The 24,615-nt window shown below is 50.7% G+C and overlaps 1 protein-coding gene across 1 annotated transcript in view; it reads left to right on the forward strand.

Annotated features, from left to right (window-relative positions):
* Positions 1–22,867, forward strand: part of arhgef38 (Rho guanine nucleotide exchange factor (GEF) 38) — a 75,170-nt gene extending 52,303 nt beyond the window's left edge. The window contains exons 9-14 of the mRNA XM_078412962.1: positions 2,089–2,211; positions 6,039–6,377; positions 15,428–15,586; positions 19,291–19,489; positions 21,255–21,538; positions 22,682–22,867. Coding sequence (XP_078269088.1) covers positions 2,089–2,211; positions 6,039–6,377; positions 15,428–15,586; positions 19,291–19,489; positions 21,255–21,538; positions 22,682–22,867 — 1,290 coding nt within the window. The remainder of the gene's footprint in view (positions 1–2,088; positions 2,212–6,038; positions 6,378–15,427; positions 15,587–19,290; positions 19,490–21,254; positions 21,539–22,681) is intronic.
* The last annotated feature ends 1,748 nt before the right edge of the window (positions 22,868–24,615 follow it).

The raw sequence follows: 24,615 nt of genomic DNA on the forward strand, positions 1-24,615 counted from the left end.
AGATTTAACAGGAATCTGAGGGGTAACTTTTTCCACACACAGTGGTGCAGCGGTAGAGTTGCTGCCTTACAGCAAATGCAGCGCCGGAGACCCGGGTTCCATCCCGACTAAGGGTGCCATCTGTACGTTGTTTGTACGTTCTCCCCGTGACCTGCGTGGGTTTTCTCCGAGATCTTCGGTTTCCTCCCACTCTCCAAAGACTTACGGGTTTGTAGGTTAATTGGCTTGGTAAATATAAAAGATTGTTCCTAGTGTGTGTAGGATAGTGTTAATGTGCGGGGATCGCTGGTCAGCGCGGACCCGGTGGGCCGAAGGGCCTGTTTCCGCGCTGTACCTCTAAAAAAAAACATTTTAAAAAAAACGTTTCTATAAGATCCCCTCTCATCCTTCTAAACTCCAGTGAATACAAGCCCAGTCTTTTTTCCAATTTTTCCTCATATGACAGTCCCGCCATCCCGGGGATTAACCTGGTGAACCTACGCTGCACTGCCTCAATAGCAAGGATGTCCTTCCTCAAATTAGGAGACCAAAACTGCACACAATACCCCAGATGTGGTCTCACCAGTTTAGTTTGCTTATTGATTAGAACACAGAAGGTTGCCATTCTGTCCATCGAGTCCATACTATCCCAGCAGTCCCATCCCTGCCACTTATGTCTCTGCAACCTATTATCTCTCACAAACCTCTCCACAGCAGCTAATTTTTCGACTGTGAACATTTACTAATGGTCAGAAGAAGACACTAAGTAACTCAACGACTCGGTTCAGTTTAATGTATAGATGTCACGTGCTGAGATCCAGTGAAAGGCTTTTGTTTGTGTGCTATCCAGTCAAAGAAAAGATTATACGAGATTACAACCCACAGTGTCCTGGTAAAGGATAAAAGGAATGACACTGAGTGCAAGGTAAAGTCTGATTAATGATAGTTCAAAGCTCTCAAATGAGGTAGATGGGAGGTCAGGACCGCTCTCTAGTTGGTGGTAGGACGGTTCAGTTGCCTGATAACAGCTGGGAAGACACTGTCCCTGAATCTGGAGGTGTGCGTTTCCACACTTCTGTACCTCTTGCCTGATGGGAGAGGGGAGAAGAGGGAGTGACCGGGGTGAGACTGGTCCTGGATTGTGCTGCTGGCCTTGCCGAGGCAGCGTGAGGTGTAGATGGAGTCAATGGAAGGGGGTTGGTTTGTGTGATGGTCTGGGCTGGGTCCGCAATTCTCTGCAATTTCTGTGGATAAATGTGAGATTATCCACTTTGGTGGCAAGAACAGGAAGGCAGATTATTATCTGTATGGTGTCAGATTAGGAAACAGGGAGGTGCAACGAGACCTGGGTGTCCTTGTACATCAGTCACTGAAAGTAATCATGCTGGTACAGCAGGCAGTGAAGAAAGCTAATGGCATGTTGGCCTTCATTGCGAGAGCATTTGAGTTTAGGAGCAAGGAGGTCCCTGGTGAGACCGCACCTGGAGTATTGTGTGCAAATCTGGTCTCCTAATTTGAGGAAGGACATCCTTGCTATTGAGGCAGTGCAGCGTAGGTTCACCGGGTTAATCCCTGGGATGGCAGGACTGACATATGATGAAGAATGGGTCGACTGGGCTTGTATTCACTGGAATTTAGAAGGATGAGAGGGGATCTTATAGAAACATATAAAATTCTTAAAGGTGTGGACAGGCTAGATGTAGGAAAAATGTTCCCGATGTTGGGGGAGCACACAGTTTAAGGATAACGGGTAGGCCATTTAGGACTGAGATGAGGAAACATTTCTTCACCCAGAGGGTTGTGAATCTGTGGAATTCTCTCCCACAGAAGGTAGTTGAGGCCAGTTCATTGCCTATATTTAAGACGGTATTAGATGTGGCCCTTGTGGCTAAAGGGATCAGGGGGTATGGAGAGAAGGCAGGTACAGGTTACTGAGTTGGATGATCAGCCATGATCATATTGAATGGCGTTGCAGGCTCGAAGGGCCGAATGGCCTCCTCCTGCACCTATTTTCTATGTTTCTATGTTTCTATCTGCAGTTCCTCCTGCCTCATCTCATTGGTGGTTCTCAAGTCACTGTTTGACCATTTGATTCTTGTTCTTGCTCAGGAGGGGATGCTGTTAGCCGTTCAGAATATCTATGAACTTCAGAGAACCTTCCAAGATCCCACCCAGACCAACGGCAGCTCTCAGCGGGATCTCAAACACTATCTCAATTCCGTTGAGAATTTTGTAAGTACTCTGCTCATTATTACAATCCCCTTGAAATACGGGCCCAATGCCCCAACGAGGGTTGCCAACTTCCTCACTCCCAAATAAGGGACAAGGTGACGTCACCGCCCCGCGCCCCACGTGACCTCACCCAGCCAGCGGCCACGTGCTCCCGCTCCACCAACAGATGCCGCCCGGGCCGGGAGGTGGGTTGCTATGTGACCTCCGTTAGGCGGCCCCCGGCCTACAGTGTCCGGGCCTACAGTGTCCGGGCCTACAGTGTCCCGGGCCTACAGTGTCCGGGACTACAGTGTCCCGGGCCTACAGTGTCCCGGCCCTACAGTGTCCGGGCCTACAGTGTCCGGGCCTACAGTGTCCCGGGCCTACAGTGTCCGGGCCTACAGTGTCCAGGGCCTACAGTGTCCCGGCCCTACAGTGTCCCGGGCCTACAGTGTCCGGGCCTACAGTGTCCAGGGCCTACAGTGTCCCGGGCCTACAGTGTCCGGGCCTACAGTGTCCGGGCCTATAGTGTCCCGGGCCTACAGTGTCCCGGGCCTACAGTGTCCCGGGCCTACAGTGTCCGGGCCTACAGTGTCCAGGGCCTACAGTGTCCCGGGCCTACAGTGTCCGGGCCTACAGTGTCCAGGCCTACAGTGTCCGGGCCTACAGTGTCCAGGCCTACAGTGTCCGGGCCTACAGTGTCCGGGCCTACAGTGTCCCGGGCTACAGTGTCCGGGCCTACAGTGTCCGGGTCTACAATGTCCAGGCCTACAGTGTCCCGGGCTACAGTGTCCCGGGCTACAGTGTCCCGGGCTACAGTGTCCGGGCCTACAGTGTCCGGGCCTACAGTGTCCGGGCCTACAGTGTCCCGGACTACAGTGTCCCGGACTACAGTGTCCGGTCCTACAGTGTCCGGGCCTACAGTGTCCGGGCCTACAGTGTCCGGGCCTACAGTGTCCGGGCCTACAGTGTCCGGGCCTACAGTGTCCGGGCCTACAGTGTCCGGGCCTACAGTGTCCGGGCCTACAATGTCGGGCAAAAGGATCGCAGGCTCCACGATGGTAAATCCCGCGGACTCCCGCGGCTCAGAGCGCCGGGCCGGTCTCCAGGAAAGGCCACCAACTCCACGATGTTAGGCCACAGTGGGGACAAAAGAAAGCACAGACAGACGTTGGCGAGGCAGCCCCCGGCCCACCGAGTTCAATAGACAATAGACAATAGGTGCAGGAGGAGGCCATTCGGCCCTTCGAGCCAACACCGCCATTCAATGCGATCATGGCTGATCACTCTCAATCAGTACCCCGTTCCTGCCTTCTCCCCATACCCCCTCACTCCGCTATCCTTAAGAGCTCTATCCAGCTCCCTCTTGAAAGCATCCAACGAACTGGCCTCCACTGCCTTCTGAGGCAGAGAATTCCACAGTTCGGACTGTCACCTGTCTGCACTAGTTTTATGTTATCAATTCAGGTCAGTTGAGTTCAATTCAGTTTAATGCCACGTGTACTGAGGTACAGTGTAAAGCTTTTGTAGCGTGCTAACCAGTCAGCAGAAAGACAATACATGATTACAATCGAGCCGCTTACAGTGTATAGATACATGATAAAGGAATAATGTTTAGTGCGAGGTAAGGCCAGCAAAGTCCAATCACAGTGAAACTAAGAAATGTTGTTGATGGGGTAGAGATTTAAGAGTGTGAAAGTAAGCATGCAGGTACAGCAGGCAGTGAAGAAAGCTAATGGCATGTTGGCCTTCATAACGAGAGGATTTGAGTATAGAGCAAATAAGTCCATCTGCAGTTGTACAGGGCCCTGGTGCGACCACATCTGGTCTCCTAATTTGGTCTCCTAATTTAAGGAAGGACATCCTTGCTATTGGGGCAGTGCAGCATAGGTTCACGAGGTTAATCCCTGGGATGGCGTGACTGTCGTATGAGGAAAGATTGGAATGGCTAGGAGTGTATTCACTGGAGTTTAGAAGGATGAAAGGGGATCTTATAGAGACGTATAAAATTATAAAAGGACTGGGCAAGCTAGATGCAGGAAAAATGTTCCCAATGTTGGGGGAGTCCAGAACCAGGGGCCACAGTCTAAGAATAAAGGGGAGGCCATTTAAAACTGAGGTGAGAAGAAACCTTTTCACCCAGGGAGTTGTGAATTTGTGGAATTCTCTGCCACAGAAGGCAGTGGAGGCCGATTCATTGGATGAATTTAAAACAGAGTTAGATACTCTAGGGGCTAGCGGAATCAAGGGATATGGGGAGAAGGCAGGCACGGGTTACTGATTGTGGATGATCAGCCATGATCACAATGAATGGCGGTGCTGGCTCGAAGAGCCGAATGGCCTCCTCTTGCACCTATTTTCTATGTTTCAATGTTTTTATGGAGCGATTGTAATATGTGATTGTAGATCTGCTTCTGTGGCTAGTACGCAAATAATTGCCTGGATTGGGCGCCATCTTGGAAGATCCCTTTGCTTCTGAGTCTGTAGGACCATCGAACATAGAGCAGTCTGAAGAAGGGTCTCGACCCGAAACGTCACCCATTCCTTCTCTCCAGAGATGCTGCCTGACCCGCTGAGTTACTCCAACATTTTGTGTCTACCTCCGAATTTAAACCAACATCTGCAGTTCTTTCCGACACATACAGCAGACAGCACAGGAACTGGAGATACCAAGGTTTCTTGGGCGAAGTTGGGACAGTCCAAGAGGGGAGAAGGGAATTGTCAACGTTTTGGGTTGAGACCCGAGCATCAGGACTGAGAGACGAGATCACAATCATAAGACATTGGAGCAGAATTAGAGCATTTGGACCATCAGGTCGACCAAATGCCCCATCTATACTTGTCCCACGTGCCTGTGTTTGCCCTGTACTCCTTTAAACTTTGCCCCTCTCACTTTAACCCTACACCATCTAGACTTTGACATTGCTGACCTGGTGGTAGAAGTTCCAACACAGTCTACAGATACAGGATAAAGGGAATAACGTGAAGTGCAAGGGAAAGTCCGATTACAGATAGTCCGAGGGTCTCCAATGAGGTAGATGGGAGGTCAGGACCGCTCTCTAGTTGGTGATAGGACGGTTCAGTTGCCTGATAACAGCCGGGAAGAAACTGTCCCTGAATCTGGAGGTGTGCGTTTCCACACTTCTGTACCTCTTGCCCGATGGGAGAGGGGAGAAGAGGGAGTGACCGGGGTGAGACTGGTCCTTGATGATGCTGCTGGCCTTGCCGAGGGAGCGTGAGGTGTAGATGGAGTCAATGGGAGGGAGGTTGGTTTGTGTGATGGTCTGGGCTGCGTCCACAATTTTCTGCAATTTCTAGCGGTCGTGGATGGAGCTGTTCCCAAACCAAGCTGTGGTGCATCCTGATAAAATGCTTTCTACGGTGCATCAGTAGAAGTTGGTGAGAGTTGTTGGGGACATAAGTAGATGTTGGGGCGCAGCGGTAGAGTTGCCGCCTTACAGCGAATGCTGCGCCGGAGACCCGGGTTCCATCCCGACTACGGGCGCTGTCTGTACGGAGTTTGTACGTTCTCCCCGTGACCTGCGTGGGTTTTCTCCAAGATCTTCGGTTTCCTCCCACACTCCAAAGACGTGCAGGTTTGTAGGTTAATTGGCTTGGTAAATGTAAAAATTGTCCCTAGTGGGTGTAGGATAGTGTTAATGTGTGGGGATCGCTGGTCGGCATGGACTTGGAGGGCCGAAAAGGCCTGTTTCCGGCTGTATATATATGATATGATGATATGATATGAACTAACCTAAACTAAACGTGGTGAAGTTCCTGGACCGTCTGAGGCAGCAGCGTGCTGGCCCTGTGTGTAACCCCTTGTCACTCTTTGCCTTTGCTGACAGAGGGAGCGTCTGGAGAGGTTGGTCGTGTCGCCCCTGGCCACCCTACAGGTCCTCTTCGCTGCCCCCCAGAAGCTGATCCAGAAACGCTACGACAAGCTCCTGGACCACGTGGGCGGCCTGAGGCAGTCGGAGAACGCGCGGGACAGGAGGGCGGCCGAACAGCTGACCCAGGCCAGGCGTGACTACCAGGCACTGAACAGCCAGCTGGTGGAGGAGCTGCACACCTTCAACAGGGCCGCCAGACACATCCTGCTCAACTGCCTTCGCTGCTTCATCGCCATCTTCCACCACCTCATGGACTCCGCGCTGCAGGCAACTCCGCCCCTCGCTAACGCCACGGTACGTCCACGCCACGGGGAACGGCTGCGGCCGCCACCTCCACGCCTTACGCTCCAGACATAGATGGGGGTCGTAGACACACAGACACACAGACACATAGACATAGACACATAGACACGTAGACACACAGACACATAGACACACAGACACGTAGACACATAGACACATAGACACACAGACACACAGACACACAGACACACAGACACAGACACACAGACACACAGACACAGACACACAGACACACAGACACATAGACATAGACACATAGACACACAGACACACAGACACATAGACACATAGACACGTAGACACATAGACACACAGACACACAGACACACAGACACATAGACACACAGACACACAGACACACAGACACGTAGACACACAGACACACAGACACATAGACATAGACACGTAGACACATAGACACACAGACACACAGACACATAGACACACAGACACACAGACACATAGACATAGACACATAGACACACAGACACACAGACACATAGACACGTAGACACATAGACACACAGACACACAGACACACAGACACATAGACACACAGACACACAGACACGTAGACACACAGACACGTAGACACGTAGACACACAGACACGTAGACACACAGACACATAGACACACAGACACATAGACACACAGACACACAGACACACAGACACATAGACACACAGACACATAGACACACAGACACACAGACACATAGACACACAGACACATAGACATAGACACGTAGACACACAGACACATAGACACACAGACACACAGACACATAGACACACAGACACACAGACACGTAGACACACAGACACATAGACACACAGACACATAGACACGTAGACACACAGACACATAGACACACAGACACACAGACACATAGACACGTAGACACACAGACACATAGACACACAGACACACAGACACACAGACACATAGACACACAGACACACAGACACATAGACACACAGACACACAGACACATAGACACACAGACACACAGACACACAGACACACAGACACATAGACACACAGACACATAGACACACAGACACATAGACACACAGACACACAGACACACAGACACACAGACACATAGACACACAGACACATAGACACACAGACACATAGACACACAGACACACAGACACATAGACACACAGACACACAGACACATAGACACACAGACACATAGACACACAGACACACAGACACATAGACATAGACACGTAGACACATAGACACACAGACACACAGACACATAGACACACAGACACATAGACACACAGACACACAGACACATAGACACACAGACACATAGACACGTAGACACACAGACACGTAGACACACAGACACATAGACACACAGACACATAGACACACAGACACATAGACACACAGACACACAGACACACACACACACACAGACACACACACACACAGACACATAGACACACAGACACACACACACACACACACACAGACACACAGACACACACACACATAGACACATGTTTCTGAACTCAGGTTTCAGAGCCCACCACAGCACAGAGTCTGCCTTGTTGAAGGTACACAACGACCTGCTTCTCGCCATCGACACCGGCGACTGTGCAAACCTGCTCCTTCTCGACCTCAGCGCAGCGTTCGATACAGTGGACCACACCATCCTTATTGACCGTCTCCGGTACGCGGTTGGCATTGATGGCACTGCCCTGAGCTGGTTCGCTTCGAACCTCAAAGATAGGAGTTTCGCCATCAACATAGGCAGTTATTCCTCTGCTCCAGCTAGCCTCTCCTGCGGAGTTCCACAAGGCTCCATCCTAGGCCCCATTCTCTTCTCTCTATACATGCTCCCCCTTGGCCAAATCATTCAAAGGCACAGCATTTCTTTCCACTGCTATGCCGATGACACTCAGCTTTACCTCCCCCTGAAACCCAACAACCAGTCAAATTTAAACAGCCTCTCACACTGCCTTGAGGACATAAGATGTTGGATGGCACAGAACTTCCTCCAATTAAATGAGAGCAAGTCTGAGGTCATCCTATTCGGCCCCCCCGACTCCATCAAATCGATAACAGGCAGTCTTGGAAGTCTATCCTGCCTAGTCAAACCGCATGTCAAAAACCTCGGCATGATATTTGACTCTGCATTAAAATTTGATAAGCAAGTCAACGCTGTGGTAAAAGCCAGCTTCTTCCAACTTCGAACCACAGCTAAAATCAAACCTTTCCTCCAATTCGACGACACAGAAAAAATCATTCACGCTTTCATTTCCTCCCGCCTAGACTACTGCAACTCCCTATACACTGGGATCAGCCAATCTTCCCTGTCCCGCCTGCAACTGGTCCAAAACGCCGCAGCGAGACTCCTGACGGGTACCCGTAAAAGGGACCACATCACCCCGATTCTGGCCTCTCTCCACTGGCTCCCTGTACGGTACAGAATCAACTTCAAGCTCCTCCTATTCACGTATAAAGCCCTAAATGGACATTCCCCCCCTACATCAAAAATCTTCTAACCCCCCTCTCTAACTCCAGGTCCCTCAGGTCGGCCGACTTGGGGCTACTCACTATCCCGCGGTCTAGGCTTAAGCTCAGGGGTGACCGCGCTTTTGCGGTTGCAGCTCCTAGACTGTGGAACAGCATCCCTCTCCCCATCAGAACTGCCCCCTCCATCGACTCCTTTAAGTCCAGGCTCAAAACCTATTTCTACTCCCTAGCGTTTGAGGCTCATTGAGGAGGCGCTGTGAACTGTTTGCGTGCTACTGTATGTTTCATTTTTTTTCCTTAGTACCTAATCAGATGTACAGCACTTTGGTCAACGTGGGTTGTTTTTAAATGTGCTATACAAATAAAATTGACTTGACTTGACTTGACATAGACACACAGATACATAGACACATAGAAAATAGGTGCAGGGGTAGGACCATTTGACCCTTCAAGCCAGCACCGCCATTCACTGTGATCATGGCTGATCATCCACAATCAGTAACCCGTGCCTACTTTCTCCTCATATCCCTCGATTCCGTTAGCCCTAGGAGCGGGTTAACTAAGAGGGCGGCACGGTGGCGCAGCGGTAGAGTTGCTGCCTTACAGCGAATGCAGCGCCGGAGACCCGGGTTCCATCCCGACTACGGGTGCTGTCTGTACGGAGTTTGTACGTTCTCAGCGTGACTTGCGTGGGCTTTCTCCGAGATCTTCGGTTTCCTCCACACTCCAAAGACGTGCAGATTTGCAGGTTAATTGGCTTGGTAAATGTAAACATTGTCCCTAGTGGGTGTAGGATAGTGTTAGTGTGCGGGGATCGCTGGTCAGCACGGACCCAGTGGGCCGAAGGGCCTGTTTCTGCGCTGTATCTCTAAAACTAAAGATATAGATGGGGGTCATAGTAAAATAGAAACATAGAAAATAGGTGCAGGAGTAAGACATTCGGCCCTTCGAGCCATGTGGCTGATCATCCACAATTAGTACCCCGTTCCTGCGTTCTCCCCATATCTCTTGATTCCGTTAGCCCTAAGAGCTCCTGTATATCCAACTCTTTCTTGAAAACATCCAGCGATTGTATCCAGAGGACAGGGGTAGAAGAAGCAAGGAACTGCAGATGCTGGCTTACACAACAGGACACTAAGTGCTGGAGTAACTCAACAGGTTAGCAGTTAACTATCTGCCTATCCAACTGCCCACCCCTAAATTGCCTGTGGCCACTTATTACTTAGTAATAAGTTGAGGGGGGGAAAGATTTAATAGGAACCTGAGGGGTAAAGTTTTACACAAAAGGTGGTGGGTGTATGGAACGAGCTGCCGGAGGAGGTAGTTGAGGCAGGGACTATAACAGCATTTAAAAGACACTTGGTCAGTTACATGGATAGGACAGGTTTCGAGGGATATGGGCCAAACGCAGGCAGGTGGGACTAGCGTAGATGGGGCATGTGGGTCGGCCGAAGTGCCTGTTTCCATACTGTATAACTCTATGATCCTATGATTTATGATCCAAACAAGGAACTGCAGATGCTAGTTAGTACACAAAAGGACTCAAAGTGATGGAGTAACTCAGCAGGACAGGTAGCATCTCTGGAGAACTTGGATAGGCGACGTTTTGGGTCGGGACCTTTCTTCCGATAAGGGAGATCTTATAGATGTGTGTAAAATCATGAGGGGAATAGATAGGGTGAATGCTATATGGGGTTTAAGATTATTAAGATTATTAAGGGGTTGGACACATTAGAGGCAGAAAACATGTTCCCAATGTTGGTGGAGTCCAGATCCAGGGGCCACAGTTTAAGAATAAGGCCATTTAGAACAGAGATGAGGAAAAACTTTTTCAGTCAGAGAGTTGTAAATCTGTGGAATACTCTTCCTCAGAAGGCAGTGGAGGCCAATTCTCTGAATGCATTCAAGAGAGAGCTAGATAGAGCTCTTAAGGATTACGGAGTCAGGGGGTTTGGGGAGAAGGCAGGAACGGGGTACTGATTGAGAATGATCAGCCATGATCACATTGAATGGCGGTGCTGGCTCGAGGGGCCGAATGGCCTACTCCTGCACCTATTGTCTATTGTGTATTGTCTATTGTCTATGGGGAAGATGACTTCAAGCTACAGAGAAGCTTTACAAGGATGTTGCCAGGTTTTGAGAGGCTGAGCTATAGGGAGAGGTTGGGCAGGCTGGGACTTTAGTCCATGGAGTGCAGGAGGAAGAGAGGTGATCTTATAGAGGTGTACAAAATCATAAGGGGAATAGTTGGAGTCTTTTACCCAAAATAAGGGAATCAAGAACCAGGGCATAGGTTTAAAGTGAGAGGGGCAAGATGCAATAGTGGGGCAACTTTTCCACCCAGATCAAGTGGGTGTATGAGTAAACTCCCAGAGGAGGTAGTTGAGGCAGGTATTTTAGAACGTAGAACAGTACATCACAAGAACAGGCCCTTCGGCGTACAATGTTCTTGTTGAATAGGGTTGCCAACTGTCCCGTATTAGCCGGGACATCCCATATTTTGGGCTAAATTGGTTTGTCCCGTATGGGACCGCCTTTGTCCCGTATTAAGCCTGAGGGTGCTGTAGGCCCGGACACTGTAGGCCTGGACACTGTAGGCCCGGTGGCCACTGTAGGCCTGGAGGCCCGGGCACCGGCTAACAGAGGTTGCATAGCAACCCGCCTCCCAGTCATGGCCGCCGCCATTGGTGGAGCAGGAGCACGTGGCCGCTGGCTGGGTGATGTCACGTGGGGCTAGGGGCGGTGACGTCACCTTTTGTCCTTTTTTTGGGAGTGAGATAGTTGGCAACCCTATTGACGAAGATTATGCCAAGATAAACTGATCTCTGCATGATCCATGATCCTCCATTTCCTGCACAACCTGTCTATCTAAAAGCCTCTTAAAAGCCAGTATGATATCTGGTTCCACCACCATCCCGAGTTCAATCCTGACCTCGGGCTCTGTCTGTGTGGAGTTTGTACATTCCCCCTGTGACCGCATTGGTTTCATCCAGGCACTCCGGTTTCCTCCCACATCCCAAAGATGTGTGGATTTGTAGGTTAATTGGCTTCTGTAAATAGCCCCCAGTGTGTGGGGAGTGGTTGAGAAATTGGGATAGCATTGAACTAGTGTGAACAGATGGTCTATGGCCAGCATGGACTTGGTGGGCCGAAGGGCCTGTTTCCATGCTGTAACTGAATTAAACTAAATGGAAAATGTAGAATCATGGATGCTAGTTTCCAAATAAAAAACACGAAGTGATGGAGTAACTCAGCAAGTCAGGCAACATCTCTGGAGAACATGGATAGAAACATAGAAAATAGGTGCAGGAAGAGGCTATTTGGTCCTGCGAGCCAACACCACCATTCATTGTGATCATGTCTGATCATCCACAATCAGTAACCCGTGCCTGCCTTTTCCCCATATCTCTTGATTCCACTAGCCCCTAGAGCTCTATCTAACTCTCTTTTAAATCCATCCAGTGAATTGGCCTCCACTGCCCTCTGTGGCAGAGAATTCCACAAATTCACAACTCTCTGGGATAGGTGACGTTCAAAATGAAATGTCAGCTATCCATGTTCTCCAGAGATGCTGCCTGAGCCACTGAGTTACTCCAGCACTCTGTGTCCATGTTCTCCAGAGATGCTGCCTGACCCGCTGAGTTACTCCAGCACTCTGTGTCCATGTTCTCCAGAGATGCTGCCTGACCCGCTGAGTTACTCCAGCACTCTGTGTCCATGTTCTCCAGAGATGCTGCCTGAGCCGCTGAGTTACTCCAAGTCAAGTCAAGTTTATTTGTCACATGCACATACACGATGTGCAGTGAAATGAAAGTGGCAATGCCTGTGGATTGTGCACAAAAAAGAATTACAGTTACAGCATATAAATAAAGTTAATACAGTTAATACAGAGAAGACAAAAATTAGTCCCTGGAGTTATAAAAGTTAACAGTCCTGATGGCCTGTGGGAAGAAACTCCGTCTCATCCAGCACTCTGTGTCCATGTTCTCCAGAGATGCTGCCTGACCCGCTGAGTTACTCCAGCACTCTGTGTCCATGTTCTCCAGAGATGCTGCCTGACCCGCTGAGTTACTCCTGCACTCTGTGTCCATGTTCTCCAGAGATGCTGCCTGACCCGCTGAGTTACTCCAGCACTCTGTGTCCATGTTCTCCAGAGATGCTGCCTGACCCGCTGAGTTACTCCAGCACTCTGTGTCCATGTTCTCCAGAGATGCTGCCTGACCCGCTGAGTTACTCCAGCACTCTGTGTCCATGTTCTCCAGAGATGCTGCCTGACCCGCTGAGTTACTCCAGCACTCTGTGTCCATGTTCTCCAGAGATGCTGCCTGACCCGCTGAGTTACTCTGGTCTTTTTAAACTGGATGGAAGATTGAACTCAATGGAAGAAACTCAATGCTATCTGCTGCTCTCTCACTAGGTGGCAGTACTGGCCTTCTCTCTGCCCCCATTGCCTGGGCTGTTGTAATTGGAATTTGATATCAAGTCAAGAGAGTTACGTAGTCATGTGTACTGACAATGGGAAATTAAATACTTTCAGCAGCTTAACAGGCCAAGAAACGCAATAGACGCAGATAAATATATAATAATCAAAAAAATTCAACAACAAAAGTACAAAAATAAGTCCATAGTGCAACCAAAGACACATGGAAACATAGAAACATAAAAACAGAAAAGCATAGAAACATAGAAAATATGTACAGGAGGAGGCCATTTGGCCCTTCGCGCCATGGCTGATCGTCCACAATCAGTAACCCGTGCCTGCCTTCTCCCCATATCCCTTGATTCCACTAGCCCCTAGAGCTCTATCTAACTCTCTCTTAAATCCATCCAGTGAATTGGCCTCCACTGCCCTCTGTGGCAGAGAATTCCACAAATTCACAACTCTCTGGGTGGAAAAGCCTTTTCTCACCTCAGTTTTAAGTGACACTTTATTCTTAGACTGTGGCCACTGGTTCTGGACTCCCCCAACATTGGGCACATTTTTCCTGCATCTAGCTTGTCCAGTCCTTTTATAATTTTATACGTCTCTATAAGATCCCCTCTCATCCTTCCAAAATTCCAGTGAATACAAGCCCGGTCTTTCCAATCTTTCCTCATCCGACAGTCCTGCCATCCCGGGGATTAACCTGGTGAACCTACGCTGCACTGCCTCAATAGCAAGGATGTCCTTCCTCAAATTAGGAGACCAAAACTGCACAAAGAAGATCACTGTTGCTGAGGTTAGTTTTATGCAGTGATCAAGAGCCTGATGGTTTCTGGGGAAGAAGCTGTTCCTGAACCTGGAGGTCAATACACAATAGGTGCAGGAGGAGGCCATTCGGCCCTTCGAGCCAGCACCAGCACGTCATGGTTTACAGACTCCTGTACCTTCTTCCCGATGGTAGATGCGAGCTTGCAAATCATTTGAGTTGCTGCAAGTTAGAATTTCATTGTTCCATTTTGGGACATACAACAACAAAATACTCTTTCGTTTAGTTTAGCTTTGGAGATACAGCGTGGAAACAGGCCCTTTGGCTCACCGAGTCCACGCCGACCGGCGATCACACCTCACACTAGCACCATCCCACACACTAGGATGATTTACAATCTTTATCAAAGCCAATTAACCTACAAACATGCACGTCTTTGGAGTTTGGGAGGAAACCGGAGCACCCGGGGAAAACCTGCGCTATTCACGGGGACAACGTACAAACTCCGTACTGACAGCACCCGTAGTCAGGATCGAACCCGGGTCTCCGGCGCTGTGAGGCAGCAACTCGACCGCTGCGCCACCGTGCTGCCCATTCTTGATCCTTGACGAGATTTAGGCGTGGTCAGGATGGTGTGGGTCTCTGAGGATGCTGGATGCCTTTTTGAGGCAGCGCCTCCTGTAAATCCACTCGATGGTGGGGAGCTCAGTACCCGTGATGGACCGGGCAGTGTCCACCACTCTCTGTAGTCTTGGGCTGATATTCTTGGAAAAATAAGGAACGGCAGAATCTGGACTCTTGAGCAAAAAGTGCTGGAGTACCTCCGCAGGTCAGGCAACATCTCTGGAAGACATAGGTATTAGGCATTAGAAGCAGGTTTAAGGCCAATTTACAAAAGATTTTCAGTCTCAGGGTAAGAATAATTCGAGTGGAGCAAACTGGAGGCTGATTCAAAGAGTTGGCTTTAGACTGTAGAGATACAGCGCGGAAAAAGACCCCTTGGCCCACCGAGTCCGCGCCGATCAGCGATCACCCAGTACATTAACACTATCCAACACACGAGGGACAATATACAATGTACAGAAAGAAGCTGATTAACCCCCAAACCTGCACGTCTTTGGAGTGTGGGAGGAAACCGGAACACCCGGAGAAAACCCACGCAGGTCACGTGGAGAACGTACAAACTCCGCACAGACAGCACCCGTAGTCGGGATGGAACCCATGTCTCCGGTGTGTGAGGCAGCAGCTCTACCGCTGCGCCACCGTGCCGCCCCTGACACGGACACAATTGACCAAATGACCTCCGGTAAATTGTGACTACTGAGCATTCATGATCGTTTTTATCTTTCTAGGCTTCTCCTACAAGAAACGTCCAAGAGAGGCACAAGCAAGTGATGGAGGAAGTTTATAAATTGTCTTTTGGTAAGGAATTCGGCAGTGGAACTCAGCGGGCGATGGAGAGGAGGAACAGCTCGGAAGAAAGATCAAAGAAAAGATCACCAGCCTTCATGGTCAGTAACCACTTGGTGCCAATTCATTAGCGCCACGGGTGTGATTTTTAATGTTGCACACAGCACAGGAAACTCCTGATGCTGGAGAACATGGACACAGAGTGCTGGAGTAACTCAGCGGGTCAGGCAGCATCTCTGGAGAACATGGACACAGAGTGCTGGAGTAACTCAGCGGGTCAGGCAGCATCTCTGGAGAACATGGACACAGAGTGCTGGAGTAACTCAGCGGCTCAGGCAGCATCTCTGGAGAACATGGACACAGAGTGCTGGAGTAACTCAGCGAGTCAGGCAGCATCTCTGGAGAACATGGACACAGAGTGCTGGAGTAACTCAGCGGCTCAGGCAGATCTTGGAGAAAACCCATGCAGGTCACGGGGAGAACATACAAACTCCGTACAGACAGCACCCATAGTCAGGATGGAACCCGGGTCCCTGGCGCTGTGAGGCAGCAACTCTACCGCTGCGCCACCGTGCTGGATACTGTGCAGAGTAATGCTCACTGCTCTATAGGACATCATTCACTGACATCGTTGCAAGGTCCGACCTCCATCTGTGATGTCCCACCTTAGGTTGCCAACTATCTCACTCCCAAATAAGGGACAAGGTGACGTCACCGCCCCGCGCCCCACGTGACCTCACCCAGCCAGCGGCCACGTGCTCCCGCTCCACCAATGGCGGCCGCCCGGGCCAGGAGGTGGGTTGCTATGCAACCTCTGTTAGGCGCCGCCCGGGCCTCCGGGCCTACACCGCCTCCGGGCCTAATACGGGAGAAGGGTGGTCCCATACAGGACAGACCAATTTAGCCCAATATACGGGATGTCCCGTCTAATACGGAACAGGTGGCAACCCTAGCAGTAAATGCTGACCTTCCAGAGGAAGGGAAAGGAACTAATCTTATAGCTGAGAGCAGTCATGTGCATGAAATTCAGCAGATTTGCTCATTGGTTCCAGGCGGTCTTGTTCTCAAGGACAACTTTTGGTTTCACTTCAGCTTTTGATTTATTTTTCTAATGGTAGCATTTTTCTCAAGGAGAGAGTGGATGTGGAGAGGATGTTTCCAGTGGAGGAGGCAGATACGATGGCATTTCAAAGGCCTTTAGACAGGCTGTAGGCCGCGTGCAGTCCACACGCTCGGCCTCTTTGAGCAGCGCCCGGTCCAGCCGAGCCCCAGGCTGCAGCAGGGCCTTCAGTGACCCACTAACCCGCCGACGCCGTGCACTCCATCCCACAGCCTGTCTGCTTGCCGGCCCACTGTCCCTTGCATCCGCCGCCGCCGCCATCTTGAATCTCTTCGCAGCTTCAGGGGACACACGGTGACGCAGCGGTAGAGTTACTGCCTCACAGCGCCAGAGACCGGGATTCAATCCTGACCTTGTCAGTGGTCATAATGCACGCGGCCTATGCCATCGTATCTGCCTCCTCCACTGGAAACATCCTCTGTGCGGAGTTTGTACGTTCTCCCTGTGACCGCGTGGGCTTTCTCCGGGTGCTCCGGTTTCCTCCCACACTCCAAAGACCTGCGGGTTTGTAGGTTAATTGGCTTCCAGTGTGTCGGATAGTGTTAGTGTACGGGGTGATCGCTGGGTGGTCCGTGCTGTATCTGACACACAGAAAATAGGTGCAGGAGGAGGCCATTTGTCCCTTCGAGCCAGCACCGCCATTCACTGTGATCATGGCTGATCATCCACAATCAGTAACCCATGCCTGCCTTCTCCCCATATCCCTTCATTCCACTAGCCCCTAGAGCTCTATCTCACTCTCTTTTAAATCCATCCAGTGAATTGGCCTCCACTGCCCTCTGTGGCAGATAATTCCACAAATTCACAACTCTCTGGGTGAAAAAGTTTCTTCTCACCTCAGTTTTAAAAGGCCTCCCGTTTATTCTTAGACTGTGCCCCCTGGTTCTGGACTCCCCAAACATCGGGAACATTTTTCCTGCATCTAGCTTGTCCAGTCCTTTTATAATTTTATACGTTTCTATAAGATCCCCTCTCATCCTTCTAAACTCCAGTGAATACAAGCCCAGTCTTTCCAATCTTTCCTCAAATGACAGTCCCGCCATTCCGGGGATTAACCTGCTGAACCTACGCTGCACTGCCTCAATAGCAAGGACGTCCTTCCTCAAATTAGGATATCTCTAAACTAAACTAAACTAAACCAAAGATCCTGTCCGGCCCTCAGTGATGGGCAGGGCAGGGCAGGGCAGGACTATGCGGAACCCTCTTGCCAACGGGTTACCTGGCTCGGTGATGGGTGTGCCGGGCCTACTGCGGGGGATAGGCACGGCACCACCCTCTGTAGCACATTACATAACCTACGCTGATCAGCCAAAACATCATGACCACCGACAGGCGAAGTGAATAACATTGATTATCTTGTTACAACGGCACCTATCAAGGGGTGGGATATATTAGGCAGCAAGTGAACAGTCAGTTCTTGAGGTTGATGCATTGGATGCAGGAGAAATGGGCAGGAGTAAAGACCTGAGCGACTTTGACAAGGGCCAAATTGTTATGGCCAGACGACTGGGTCAGAGCATCTGTGAAACGGCAAAGCTTGTGGGGTGCTCCCGGTCAGCAGTGGTGAGTACCTACCGACAGTGGTCCGAGGAGGGACAAACCACAAACCGGCAACAGGCAGGGTGTTGGGCGCCCAAGGCTCATCAATGCGCGAGGGCAACGAAGGCTATCCCGTCTGGTCCGAACCGACAGAAGGTCGACTGTGGCACAAGTCACAGAAAATGTTAATGGTGGTCACGGGAGGAATGTGTCACAATACACAGTGCATCGCACCCTGCTGCGTATGGGGCTGCACACGGAGGACCAACAGCATATTAGGCAGGTGGTCATAATGTTTTGGCTCATCAGGTCATAATGTTTTAGCTGATCGGTGTATATCCTACATATTAACATCTTGGGGCCCCATATCTGAAGAAAGGTGTGCTGGCACTGGAGAGGCTCATAGTGATACAGCGTGGAAACAGGCCCTTCGGCCCAACTTGCCCACACTTGCCCCAAGACCCCCCAAACCTGTCGAGAGAAGGTTTACGAAAATGATCCCAGGGACGAGTGGGTTAACCTATGATAAGCGTTTGTCGGCACTGGGCCTGTACTCGCTGGAGTTTAGAAGAATGAGGGGGGACCTCATTGAAATTTACTGAATAGTGAGCGGCCTGGATAGAGTGGATATGGAGAGGATATTTCCACTAGTGGGAGAGTCTAGGACCAGAGGCCATAGCCTCAGAATTAAAGGATGTTCCTTTAGGAAGGAGATGAGGAGGAATTTCTTTAGTCAGAGGGTGGTGAATCTGTGGAATTCATTGCCACAGACGGCTGTGGAGGCCAAGTCAGTGGATATTTTTAAGGCAGAGGTACATAGATTCTTGATTAGTGCGGGTGTCACGGGTTATGGGGAGAAGGCGGGAGAATGGGGTGAAGAGCGATTGAATGGCGGAGTAGACTTGATGGGCCGAATGGCCTAATTCTGCTCCTCTCACATGATCTCACTTAATAGAGAGTTAGATAGAGCTCTGGGGGCGCGTGGATTCAAGGGATATGGGGAGAAGGCAGGCACGGGTTACTGATTGTGGATGATCAGCCATGATCACACTGAATGGTGGTGCTGGCTCGAAGGTCCAAATGGCCTCCTCCTGCACCTGTTTTCTGTGTTTCTATGACCTTATCTCAATGTTTATTTCCATGAAGCCACCAGCTGCTCATCAGACTCAAGACCACAGGGCCAAGCTCCTGTCGATCCATAGTCCTGAGATGGTGTTCCAAGCCAAGCGGAAATTCAACGCCGCCCAGGAGCTCGACACGTCGCTACACGAGGGTGAACTCGTCGCCGTTCTTGAAAAGCAAGATCCGATCGGCAGTACGAGCAGGTGGCTTGTTGACAACGGAGGTTAGTGCTGCTCTCTGTACAGTCTTCAGCAAACGGTCAGCACGGCGTTTCATAGGGAGACAGAGAGAGAGAGAGAGAGAGAGTCACAGTGTGGAAACAGGCCCTTCCGCCCAACTCACCCACACCGGCCAACTTGTCCCAGCTACACTAGTCACAGAGTGACACAGTGTGGAAACAGGCCCTTCGGCCCAACTTGCCCACACCAGCCAACATGTCCCAGCTACACTGGAGTCACAGAGTGACACAGTGTGGAAACAGGCCCTTCGGCCCAACTTGCCCACACCAGCCAACATGTCCCAGCTACACTAGAGTCACAGAGTGACACAGTGTGGAAACAGGCCCTTCGGCCCAACTTGCCCACACCGGCCAACATGTCCCAGCTACACTAGTCCCACTTGCCTGCGCTTGGTCCATAACCCTCCAAACCTGTCCTATCCATGTACCTGTCCAACTGTTTCTTAAATGATGGAGTAACTCAGCGGGTCAGGCAGCATCTCTGGAGAACATGGACACAGAGTGCTGGAGTAACTCAGCGGGTCAGGCAGTATCTCTGGAGAACATGGACACAGAGTGCTGGAGTAACTCAGCGGGTCAGGCAGATCTCGGAGAAAACCCACGCAGGTCACGGGGAGAACGTACAAACTCCGTACAGACAGCACCCATAGTCAGGATGGAACCCGGGTCCCTGGCGCTGTGAGGCAGCAACTCTACCGCTGCGCCACCGTGCTGGATACTGTGCAGAGTAATGCTCACTGCTCTATAGGACATCATTCACTGACATCGTTGAAAGGTCCAACCTCCATCTGTGATGTCCCACCTTGGGTTGCCAACTTCCTCACTCCCAAATAAGGGACAAGGTGACGTCACCACCCTGCGCCCCACGTGACCTCAACCAGCCAGCGGCCACGTGCTCCCGCTCCACCAATGGTGACCGCCCGGGCCAGGAGGTGGGTTGCTATGCAACCTCCGTTAGGCGGCGCCCGGGACTCAGGGCCTGCACTGTCCAGGCCTACAGCGGCCCCCAGGCCTACAGTGTCCGGGCCTACAGTGTCCGGGCCTACACTGTCCGGGCCTACAGTGGCCCCCGGGCCTTCTGTAGCTTGTCCAATCCTTTAATAATTTTATACGTTTCTATAAGATCCCCTCTCATCCTTCTAAACTCCAGTGAATACAAGCCCAGTCTTTCCAATCTTTCCTCGTACGACAGTCCCGCCATTCCGGGGATTAACCTGGTGAACCTACGCTGCACTGCCTCAATAGCAAGGACATCCTTCCTCAAATTAGGATATCTCTAAACTAAACTAAACCAAAGATCCTGTCCGGCCCTCAGTGATGGGCAGGGCAGGGCAGGACTACGCGGAACCCTCTTGCCAACGGGTTACCTGGCTCGGTGATGGGTGTGCCGGGCCTACTGCGGGGGATGGGCACGGCACCACCCTCTGTAGCACATTACATAACCTACGCTGATCAGCCAAAACATCACGACCACCGACAGGCGAAGTGAATAACATTGATTATCTTGTCCCTAGTGGGTGTCGGATGGTGTTAATGTGCGGGGATCGCTGGGCGGCGCGGACCCGGTGGGCCGAAGGGCCTGTTTCCGCGCTGTATCTCTAAACTAAACTAAACTAAACTGGACATGTTAGCACGTGCCAGCTCGGGACCCTTCTTTAGACGTGGTTGTACATACTGTATTCCGTGCAGCATGTGTATTGATGTGGTGTTAAAGACTGACGAGTGCCTCCTTCCTCTTTGCTCCTCACAGTGACCCAGGGCTATGTGTACTCCTCGTTCCTGAAGCCCTACAACCCCGCCCTCAGCCACAACGGCTCGCTGCCGGACGGCTCCGCCGCGGACGGCCATTTTGACGACATCACCCTTTTTGTGTCGTCTCACAGGGGGCCGCCCGGCCTCGCAAAGTCTCCGCACCTCAGCGCCGGCGCCAGCGATGCCGCGCCCAACGGCTCCCCGGACACGAGTCCCTGCAGCCCGGACACGCTGTCGGTCAGCAGCAGCGAGGACAACTCCAGCGAGGTCGGAGAGCAGCAGGTAGGTCTCCCCCCCCCACTCCGTCCGGCCTCAACAACGCGTCAGAGACAGTCTGAAAACAACACGTCCCAAAGTGCTGGAGTAACTCAGCGGGTCAGGCAGCATCTGTGGAGAACATGGACACAGAGTGCTGGAGTAACTCAGCGGGTCAGGCAGCATCTCTGGAGAACATGGACACAGAGTGCTGGAGTAACTCAGCGGGTCAGGCAGCATCTCTGGAGAACATGGACACAGAGTGCTGGAGTAACTCAGCGGAGTCTTATCTTATAAATGTTAAAGGTCTGCACGGTGGCGCCTCACAGCGCCGGAGACCCGGGTTCGATTCTGACTATGGGTGCTCTCTGTGTGGAGTTTGCACGTTCTCCCCGTGACCACGTGGGTTCACTCCAGTTTCCCCCCACATCCCAAAGACGTGCGGGTTTTGTCGGATAATCGGCCCACTGTAAAATTGCCCTGAGTGTGTAGGGTCTGAATGTGAAAGTGGGATAACATAGAACTAGGGTTGATCGATGGTCGGCGTGGACTCAATGGGCCGAAGGGCCTGTTTCCATGCTGTATCTCCAAACCTAAACCTAAACCAAACCTGATTTCATTTGGACACCAGGTAAAACAAAGCTATCACCGTATCAGTGCAAGCGATAATAATAAGTTTGTTAATTTAGGTTTGTTTAGGTTAGTTTCGAGATACAACGTGGAAACAGGCCCTTCGGCCCACCGAGTCCACACTGACCAGTGATCCCACATTAACACTATCCTTCACCCACTAGGGACAATTTACATTCATACCAAGCCTATTAACCTACAAACCTGCACGTCTGGAGTGTGGGAGGAAACCGGAGCACCCGGAGAAAACCCATGTAGGTCACGGGGAGAACGTACAAACTCCGTACAGACAGCACCCGTAGTCGGGATGGAACCCGGGTCTCCGGCGCTGTGAGGCAGTAACTCTACCGCTGCGCCACGCTGGACCAAGTTAGTTAGCTAGTTTAGGTTATTGTCGTGTGCAGTGTAAAGCTTTAAAGCCACACCCACACCAGTTCCGTTGATGATTTGAAGCAAGATGGCGATGCAGAGTGGGGAGGTTCCACTGCCGTGCGTGCTACTGTGGGATTGTGACTGGAGCCCACTGCTTCTGTTTTCCAGGTGTACTACGCCGTGTACCCGTTTCAGGCGAGGAGTGAGCATGAGCTGAGCCTTCAAGAGTACGAGCGGGTGAAGATAGTGAAGCCCAGTGATCTGAGCGGCAACAGGGACTGGTGGCTGGCTGAGGTCAACGGGAAGCGAGGCTATGTCCCTGCAAACTACCTGGGACGAATGTCTTACGCCTGAACCCGCCACTCGTGCAAACCGCTCAGCGTTTCATGGTGGAAACGCAGGACCACGCGGCTGCTCTACTGGTCTCTGGCATTGAAGGAGCCAGGCCATGCATGTGAGTGCATGTACACACCTATGTGTGTGTGCATACACCTGCATGGGTGCATGAGTGCATGCATGCGTGTGCGTGTAAACGTGTGTGTGCACGTGTGTGTGTGCATTCACCTGTGTGGGTGCATGAGTGCATGCATGTGCGCACGTACGCGTGTGAGAGCGCACACCTGCATGGGTGCATGTGCGCTTGCAGGTGTGTGTGTGTGTACGTGTGCGTGTATGCTGCGTGCCTGCACCACACGTGTGTGTGTGTGTGTGTGTGTGTGCATACACCTGTATGGGTGCATGTGCATATGGTGTGTGTGTGTGTGTGAAAACCAATGAAGGATATGACAACAGTGATCCAGATTGTGGGGACACACGATCTAGATGTTGCTATTAAACACACTCCTGTGGAGTAGAGACTTTTTAAAGTAAGACGTTTTGAGATATGAAGGTATACATTAATTTACGAGCTCCAGAGAGCGTGCACATGATCCAGAATATTGAAGGACTCTTTTGCTGATCGCATTTCAATGCTTGTCATGGAAGGGGAAGCCCAAAACCACAGCCTGTTTTAAGTCATTGTGGGCACTGTTTATTTCCCTTCTCATGGAAGTAGACACAAGGAACTGCAGATGTTGGAATCTTAAGCAGAAAATATATAAGCGCTGGAGGAACTCAATGGTTCAGGCAGCATCTGTGGAGGGAATGGGTAGACGGTGTTTAGAGTCATAGAGTCACAAAGTGATACAGTGTGGAAACAGGCCCTTCGGCCCAACTCGCCCACACTGGCACACAATGTCCCAGTTACTTTAGTCCCACCTGCCTGCGCTTGGTCCATAACCCTCCAAACCTGTCCTATCCATGTACCTGTCCAACTGTTTCTTAAACGATGGGATAGTCCCAGCCTCAACTACCTCCTCTGGCAGCTTGTTCCATACACCCACCACCATCTGTGTGAAAAGGTTACCCCTTGGATTCCTATTAAATCTTTTCCCCTTCACCTTGAACCTATGTCCTCTGGTCCTCGATTCCCCTACTCTGGGTAAAAGTATCAAGAGAGAGTTAGATTTAGCTCTTGGGGCTAAGGGAATCAACGGATATGGGGAGAAAGCAGGAACTGATTTTGGATGATCAGCCATGATCATATTGAATGGCGTTGCTGGCTCGAAGGGCCAAATGGCCGACCCCTGCACCTATTTTTCTATGTTTCTATAGTGGAAGAGAAACCTCTAAGTATTCAGACTCCAGAGTAAGAATGGTATAACAAGTGAATGTTCTGTGGGATACTGGTAAGTGAAGTACCAGTACAAAGATTAAATCAAGAAATTATTCCAAACAATATTTAAAATGCTATGAAACAAAATAAAGAATGATCAAAATACCAAATGACAATGCTGTAGTGGAAACTGTAGCACCTGACAACATGGTAGCTAATCAGCCAGCTTGTTAGTTCATGGTACTCTGAAGGTCAGTTATAAGACATTTTATTTTACAAGTGAATGCATAAAATTGTGTGCTCAATGTATAAAAGAAGGATAAAAAAGGAATTCAAAATAATTCAGTCCAAATTTGCTTCAAAGCTTTGGTAAAAATCACATTTCCAATATCAAAATTACCTTGATGGTTCTATCAGCAGAGCCCGTTACAAACCATTGGTTTCCAGG

Source organism: Rhinoraja longicauda, chromosome 1, assembly GCF_053455715.1.
Source record: "Rhinoraja longicauda isolate Sanriku21f chromosome 1, sRhiLon1.1, whole genome shotgun sequence".
In the NCBI taxonomy this organism is placed as follows: domain Eukaryota; kingdom Metazoa; phylum Chordata; class Chondrichthyes; order Rajiformes; family Arhynchobatidae; genus Rhinoraja; species Rhinoraja longicauda.